Source organism: Antrostomus carolinensis, unplaced genomic scaffold (genome assembly GCF_000700745.2).
Source record: "Antrostomus carolinensis isolate BGI_N321 unplaced genomic scaffold, ASM70074v2 scaffold27255, whole genome shotgun sequence".
NCBI classification, from domain to species: domain Eukaryota; kingdom Metazoa; phylum Chordata; class Aves; order Caprimulgiformes; family Caprimulgidae; genus Antrostomus; species Antrostomus carolinensis.
Genome location: NW_010317456.1, coordinates 7,308 through 15,836, shown reverse-complemented (window position 1 = coordinate 15,836; position 8,529 = coordinate 7,308). Strand labels below are relative to the sequence as shown.

At 46.0% G+C, this 8,529-nt stretch overlaps 1 protein-coding gene across 1 annotated transcript in view; it reads right to left on the bottom strand.

Annotated features, from left to right (window-relative positions):
- Window positions 1–1,030: 1,030 nt before the first annotated feature.
- Window positions 1,031–8,529, bottom strand: part of LUC7L (LUC7 like) — a 10,593-nt gene continuing 3,094 nt past the window's right edge. The window contains exons 5-8 of the mRNA XM_010168595.1: window positions 8,374–8,462; window positions 4,789–4,818; window positions 3,706–3,870; window positions 1,031–1,172 (exon numbers count right to left, since the gene is read on the bottom strand). Coding sequence (XP_010166897.1) covers window positions 1,031–1,172; window positions 3,706–3,870; window positions 4,789–4,818; window positions 8,374–8,462 — 426 coding nt within the window. The remainder of the gene's footprint in view (window positions 1,173–3,705; window positions 3,871–4,788; window positions 4,819–8,373; window positions 8,463–8,529) is intronic.

Genomic DNA, 8,529 nt, shown 5'->3' with positions numbered 1-8,529 from the left:
GCGGCCTTCCTCCCCTAGTGCGAAATAAACCTAGTTACAAAGAAGCTAATTACAACAGGCAAAATCCTCCCGGGCCAGCGAGGATCCCGGGAGAAGCAGCACCCACCGACATGGGCGACTCCTTTCCTCACCCTGCCCTTGGATTTGGCTCCATCCCGAGTCACCTCTGCAGCTCGGCCACGTTCTGGCCTTTTAAAAACATACACCAACGCTTTTTTTTGTTTGTTTGGGGGTTTTTTTGCAAGTCAGGAAACTCCCCAGAGGAAGTTCTGAGTCCAGAGTGCACAGTGAACAGGCAGACTAGCTGTGGCTGTACTCCTCTAGTGGAGAAATCACTCCGGATTTACCACTGGTTTGTTTACACTCCGTATCTGATCCGTAAAGGTCCTAAAACCAGACTTGAGCCCATCTTAGAAATGTGCTCCAGCTGATTTGGCCATCCTCACAAAGATGAACGGCTTTCAAAACAGGCAGATCGGGGCCAAATTTTGTCTGTCTTGTCTTAGCTGGGATAGCGAGGCAACTCTCAAATGCTGGAGACATAAAAATGAGGTGGCTAAGCTCTAAAAGGGAAAGAAAACCCAAAAAACTTCATAATTTCTTTTAACATATATAAACAGAAGGGGAAAAAAAAGTAATTAATTGAGAACCAGTGTTACTGGTGTGCTCACAAAGGGTCAGGGAGGTATTTTGGAAAGGGCTGAAGCATTACAAAGGTCAGGGCAGCTCAGGTCTGCAAGCACAGCACTGCCCCTGACCGCCGCGTTCGCTGGGTCAGGACAAACACAGCGTGTCAACCGCCGGCCTGAACTGAAAACGAATCCTTCCAGATTTATTTATTCCTACTAAAACAAAAATCCTGTTAAACGGTACGTAACTCTGTGTCTCTACAAACTCACAGCTATCTGCCAAACAATAAAAATTCCAAACTACAAAAGATGAGTTGTATTCAGTAAATATAAATGGGAAATTTAGGCTTTGTGTAGAATGTTTATCAGACTATTTACAGTGCAACACACATCGTTTGAGTTCAGATCTCGCCAGCTTCTCTCTCTTCTGATCTCTTGGAACGAGATTTGCCATTTGTGCTCTCGTGCCGTCTCTCAGAAGAGCTCTTCTCTTTTCTCTCTCTGTCTCGGGACTTTTCTCTTGAAGATCGATCTCTAGAAGATCTGAAGTACAAAGTAAACCGTCGCTATAAAGCTTCACAACTAAAAGAATTTTCAAATATGCAGAAAATGACACCACCTTTCCCTAACAGGGCTGTGAGATAACACAAGTTTCTTACAGAAATGTGCCTAAGTACTGTGATGTTGGGAGTGGTGTCCCCCAAGACAGCAACTCGGGTCCCTCTCTGAGCTTTATGTAAGAGAACGGCAGTTTGCAGCGCTGAGCGCACGGCACGGCCTTTGTTGCTCTCTCCTTAGAGTGATCCTTTCAAGCTGCTGCCACAGGGGCTCTCTCAGATCTTCCCTGGGCCCCTTATTAAGTTTACTGGGTCACCCTACAGCACCTGCAATTTCTTCCTCGTCTATCACTCGGCTCTGTTTGTATTTTCTAGAGCGGTTTTTCATCATGCTCTAAGCCAGCGGCTTTCTGCTCGACTGCTTTAAATACCAACTGTATTCTTTGGACTCAAACGCTTGCTCAGCCCTGGGCTTTTGCTGCTTTGCACCCTGAGAAGCGTTGTCCTTGGCAGCATCCTGGGTTCAAAGTCAGGATGATACAGATTTATATTCACAGCCCACAAGACGGGTAAATCTTTTCACAGCCTGCCCAAATGACAGCGACAGATTTTCAGCAGCGCTTCGCTCTACCAGCCCACGCAGAATTAAGCAGAGGGCTTCATGCTGGGTCCTATCTGAAAAGGCTGTTTTCCTGGGCGAGTCACGCCAGGAATTCATGCTGTCCACCAGCAGCCTTCAAAGGGGGCTGATCCTGAGGGAGCTCCAGCACCTGAACCCCTTCAGAACTAGGCAGAGGCTTTGACAGACCCAGCACATCTTACTCTAGGACTCTGTACACAGGATTTTCATTAAAGTCACAAGAAGAGGACCTGGCAGGTCCCTCAGAGGTTTCAGCTTCCATTCATGCCAACTGTAAGGTTTGGAAATACTGCACAATTGACATATTAAAACCTTACAGCCTTTCAGATCACAGATGCCATTTAATTTTCATTAAATTGTGTCATTCAACCAGAAGACAACATCAGTCTGTCTGACGAGATTAACTCTGTTCCCGTTTCCACAGCGATGCCTGCTGCCCACAGTCCTCCTACCCTGAGATTTCCAGATCCTGCGACAGGCTCTCCATTTCTTTATACAAGTGAGACCTCAGACCAGCAGAACCTGAACACAGGTTTCATTAACTGTCGAGGAGAAAACAGAAGCTACGCTTTCAGGGAACAGGGTTTTTCTGTTTGTTCTCTTGATTTTGTTTTATTTTTCTCAAACTGATCCTGGTCTCTCCCCAGTTCTTGGTAATTTTGTGAGGGTATGTCAGCTAGCCAATCCCCCTACCATCTCGATGGGCTGATTGAATGTGTTCAAGGTTTTCGAAGTAATCCCTTACCTGCTCTTTAGTAATAGTTATTACAGGGTCTTCCTCACTTCCTAATTGTCCAAACTTCTTTTCTTTATTTTTCATGTTCAAGACAGATTTAAAAAAGGACTTTAGTATCTCAGCCATGGGAGAATCAACAGTATTTACACCCCCCCCTCAATTATTAACAGACTTATTTTTTCAGACCATCATTTCCCTCCCCTTCACCAGGCATCTTTGTAAAACTTGTTCTTACCCCTTAGCTAAGCTCAATATGACACAAGACACACAACAGTAGGTTTGTTTCTAGAATAGTACTCAAGTGGTGAGACAGTGCTAAAGCACTCTCCTATTAATTAGGAGCATTTAAGAAAAGCCAGATCTAACTTCAGCAAGCACCTGGTGAGAGACTTGCTCCCAGGCCTCAAAGAGCTGTAAGGAAACACAATGATTCCTTTACATTTTTCAAATACTCCCACATATGCTTGCTTCATCCTTCCTCCAACACAGTGGGTGTTTTACTGAGTTTGAGAAGAGACATAAAGCCCTTCTTCAGACTGCAGTGCTTCTCCTGAGCGACAGGAGAATGGTCTACTTCTCCTCCTGGTTGCTTCTTCCCCTCCCTCTAGTGCAGATTCCTAAAGAACTCTCTCTCTCTTTCTCAACCAGCCACCTTCTTACCATAACAGAAGGTTTCCCCCAGGCCCCAAACCGTACATTTCTTCACCCATACCAGCACTGAGAGAAAAACTGGGAAGCAGAAGGTAACCATAGAAATGGAACATCAAAGCTGCCTGTCACTTACTTGGCTTGTACAGGCCTGGGGAGGCTCAGTTAGCTCAAGCAGGCCTTTCTGCTGCTGCTTAGACAAGAAAACCAGCAGCTTCTCAAGGCTCAGCACTGCAAATCAGGAAACCAGTTCTATCTCCTAGACTCTCCTCTCAAGCTGGGATCTCGCTGTACAGTCACTGCCCTACTGCTCTCATGTGAGACCATCTACAAAGGGCCAGTGGGAAATCCAGCTTTGGCCCAGGAGCTGGTACAGGACACTGAGCTGCTAACTCGAGACACCTGTCGTATCCTGCTCACCCTAAGGGACTGGGGAGGCTCACTGGGATGCTGAGGACACCCCTTTCCAGAAGCACTTGTGTCAGGAATACATACTTGTGTTTTGAACTCCTGTCTCTGGACCCCCGGCGGTGACCCCTGCTGTGGCTGCGGGAACGGCTCCGGTGGCGTCTGTGTCGATCTCGGGACCTGGAGCGAGACTTCCGCCGCTCACGGGAAGCTGATCTCGAGCGTCTTCGCCTCCTCTCCCGAGACCGTGATCTGAAGAGGACACAGACTGCCTCAGACTCAGGATATGGGCTGGTACATCAGATCTGTATACCTGAGCCCATCTCTCAGACATTCCTGAGTAACAAATATCCAGAGCTTCAGCACTCATCCCCCAGCTGCATCGTGAGCAGCAGAGAAGGCAGATCACCCACAGGGTGGGCATCTCCCTCCTGGACCTCAACAAAATGCCAATGGGTAAATTTTCTGGGAAGCTTAGATAAAAAGCTCCCCCCATTAATGTCAGCACGTGCTGATGCCTAGAGCAGAGCTTACCGACCAAGCCTCACTCAAAAAGTGAGGCCTCTATCAGTAGAAGAGAGGCCAAAGTAAGTGGCATGTGAAAGTACCATAACCCAAATGGCAGTCTGCCAAGAGACCCTTCTTTGTGAAAGTCCTGCAGTTTAGAAGCAGATTTGTTTCAATCTGCTGTAAAAACAAAACCAAGGATGCCAATGTATATGGACAGCAGTAGAGAGGAAGATCTCCAGGTAGATGATCACTGAGAGAAGGCTGTCAAGCTCTTCACAGAGATGTGGGGGCCCTGAGCTTGAATCTCTGTCTTTTTACATCTGAGGTACTACATATTTAACAGATTTAACATTTCAGACATTAGAATTATGAAAGTATATTAGATATTATTGAAAAAGGCATCAAGGACTTTCTTAGACTCGTACTCAGGAGCACACAGCACCCTCTGCTCTGACCAGGCTAGCCAGCAGTCGCCTTCTGTCCCAGTGGGGGACACTAAGCTGCACAGCAGCGCTGAAGTGCCCAAGAAGTCACTCACATTTCTTTCAGGGAGCAAAACAAAGAGGCTGGGGCACTGAGCAAACTCCCTTTGTGGGACCCAGGAAAAACCTGGGTAGCCAGACAGAAACAGGGAGAACTGTAGAAGAACTGCGCACTCACCTTCGACGATCTCTATTTCTTGATCCAGACCTAGAAAGGAGAGTGAAGTGAGAGGAGGCAGGATACAGCCAGTGGGTTTTCAATAGAACAACCCATTCATGCTGGCAGCTCTTCACAGGAACAGCAACAACCAAGTAACACGTCAGTTAAAATAAAAGATTGTCATTAAAACATTTAATTAGCTTCAATTTTAGGGGGCAGGGAGAATTTGTCAAAAACTGAAGAACTTTGTAGAAACACTAATTGCTACACGCAGAGCTTCCTGTCAGAACAGAAAAGGTCAACAACTAATTCAGCCTCTGCTAATAAAGCACCACGACAAACCTTTCTGACTTGTAATTAGCTGTGTATATTTGATATATACTCCCTTTTTCTCTACAGCCACGTTTCAAAGCCCAAACTCCACACACGTTGTCTGAATGGTGTGTTTTTGCTTAAACTGAGAATCAGCCAGTCTCCTTGTTTAGTGACTTAGAGACTCACACTCGTAACTGCTCCTGTCTCCCCACTCCACACAGACTCACAGTGGGTGTTCGGTTACACGGCCACAGAGCTGTTCTGCCGTCCTAACGGGAGATGTGCCTCAAAGTTACACACAGACAAAATGTTTAAATGCAACAGAAAAGCATCTATTTTAACAGTATCATTTAAAAATCACACCTGGGTAAGATAAAATGAAGAGAATCAATGTGCACTGGCATTCCTTCACAATGAAATGTGATTGTTCAATCATGGTAGGGAAAAAAAACCCAACCCAAATTTAGAAAGGAATTCAGGTAGAAGGACTGTAAACAAGGTGGAGCTCAGGCAAGGCTGGAGTCAGGCAATGAACCATGTGCTGAGGCAACACACAAGACAACCACATGAAGGAGAAGCTGATAAACCAGGAGAGCGAGGCAATAACCACACACCTCCTTTTTCATAGGACAGAACCTGGCAGAACAGCAGGACCTCCCGTAGATGCCTAGCAGGCATCTGATTTTTTTTTGGTGGTTGTAATTATTCCAAGTTCCTTAATGTTCTTTTCCACCTGATCACTTTATTCTGAACCACTGGTGCACACCTCCAGACAAAGCCATTCTGCATCCCCTGAAAAGCCTGGCTGCCCTTCCACACTTACGATCTGAGCAGGAGTTTGCACAACAAACTCCTGATAATCACTCCCGAGCACTAGACTTCAGAATTCAGGAAGTATCCAACAAAACCAGCACTTTCCTTCCGAGCCTGAATCAGTACCCAGTAGGAGACAGGAGGAGACTGCTGTCCAGAGCAGTGAGAAGCTGAGTGTTTGGGTTTTTTTGTTTTGTGGATATTTTTTCCCCCTCTTTTTTGTCCTTGCATCCCAGAGGCTACGTGCTGAGTTTCATAACCTGTGTTTTGTCCAACTCATTACAAGAAAAATCCATTTGGTAACTCCACCTAGACTTGTTTGCTGGTGTACTCTGGAAGCAAATACCGAAGCGTGCACTTCCAAGCATTCCACCTCTCCACAGAATTTCAATCTTAAGAGATTACTGGGCAGCCCACAGTCCCTGGTAGCACCAAAGGACCTGTGTGTGTTTACCACTAGGGCTGACAACCCAGTTCCTCATTCCAATGTGGAAATCACAGTTTAGCTGACAAATTAGTAGTCTGTGACAGGTGGAGTTTCACAAGGCAACCAAAGGGTTTCCATACTGGTCACGGTGCCTGTAAGTCACTGAAGACTTCTGGAAGTCAAGCAGTACTTCTTCTCTTACTGAATAACATCGTGAAGATGCTGCATATGGAAATACAAGAAGATTTATGAAGGAAACTTGTTTTCTGTGGTTCTTTGAAGTATCAAGCTCTGGTTAGCAGAGTCACTGATTAGTTTTGGATGGTAAAATGCCCCTGTCAGCACGGTGTTGCCTGGCTCCCAGTGGCTAAGGTGCTGAGAAATTGAGAAATCTGGGCTCTAACCTTACAGAGTTCTGACACTGAGTGTCCACTGGGAAAACTATTTTCCTTCTTTGGGTCAAGTTCTCATTTTGTAGAGGCAAATAATTTGACCTCCTCCATAGGGTACTCCTGGCTGCTTCCTAACAAGTTTTTCTTTGGTATCTGAACAGAGGAGCATAGAGATGCCTCCATACAGAGCGAGAGCAAGGGCTGGCCACAGTCTAAGTAGTGCCAGGTATGGAACCAGCAAGAACTCAGACTGTAGTCTCAATGCAGTTCTTAAACCTTTCATATTTAAAGCATTAAGTAAGCATTCAAAAGCAGTCTTCAAACACCCTCATCAGATTCATCCACATATGGACTACCTGTGCACACAAGAGGCTCTGACAATCTTGCATGGACATGAGAAAGTTGTGAGGCTCCACATCAAGTGCTGCAGTTCAGGAAAAAGCTGCAACAAGAACTGGTGTTTCATACAACACCAGGTGATCCACAGGGAGAGAGAACCCACATAAAACACCCTGACTGGAGAACACATAACAATTTGGGGCTGACATCTTCACAATACACCAAAATCACCAAGCCCACAAAATCTGAAAGACCACAGAAACCCAAGCTGCTTCGATTCTGGCATTTCTTTGCTAGCATTTCTAGCAATGTACAACCAGAAGCCAGCACCACCTGGGAGCACACTGCAGTTAGGTTCTCTCTCATGCCTCGGATGTGGACAACTGAAACACACTCTGCAGTTTACACTGAGGGTCAAAACAAGCTTTCTACGGGCAGCAAGGTTGGGTTTTTTGACGTACAAGAGGAGAAACACAGTGAAGTAACTGAGGAAATGCTGTGACGATGAGAACAGCATTCCTACTCTGCCACGTCCTCTGCTGACCATTGGAATAACCACCCTCTCCACACCAGGTTGTTTAACTGAGCTGTTTACACACAAGATACCTGTTTGGTTCAAGTACAGAAGAAATAGTTTTCCAGTTCAGCCAGCAAGAGGCAGAAGAGCTGGTCTTGAGAATATCAACACTGCAGCCACTCCCACTGTTCACACCTATGAGCAGAAGGTGACACATACGGCCAAAACCACCAGAAGCAGTCACTCCTTGGGATCCCTCGGATCCCCTAGGAAGTGTTTTCCAAAGCTGTGCCAAAAGCACCTCACTCTTATTGTAGAAAAGTTTCTGAGCAAGACAGGCAGCCCATCATCTGGCTCATGGATACCCCAGCTCCATTCTGCTGTCACCTCCTGGCCTAGAAGTGGAGGAATGCCCAGGAAATTTTTGGATGACTAGTGCCAGACCTAGTACTCACTCATCTTGAACTTTCCCACTCAGATGCATTGGATGAGAACATTTCATCCAGATTCAGATTCCCAATGACAGGGACTAGACCAATATTAAGTGTGAAGACCACAGGGAGCTCACGTTTCAGATACACAACAGAGGTTAAATCAATAATCAGACAATAATCACTCTGAGGTGGGGGGTTTGTGCATTTGTTTACATCTTTAACTGAATGCCAAGGTGCTCACACAGCACCTGGAGCACATCCAACAACGGCTCCCACAGCAGATGCTGCTTTCCTGCAGTGCTCAGATACAAGAAATCAGACTATTTCAAAACCAACTTCACAAACCAGTTATCAGCTTTCACTTACCGCCTGCCCATTCTCTCCTCTCGCTCTCTCTCCTCTCTCCGTCTCAAACGATCCTGGTTTCTCTTCTCTTGCTTTTCTGCCACTGTTTTCTAGAAAAAAACATTCACATTGCATTTCAGTCACGTGGTAACAAGTCAGAGAGATGTGCAGGGAGAC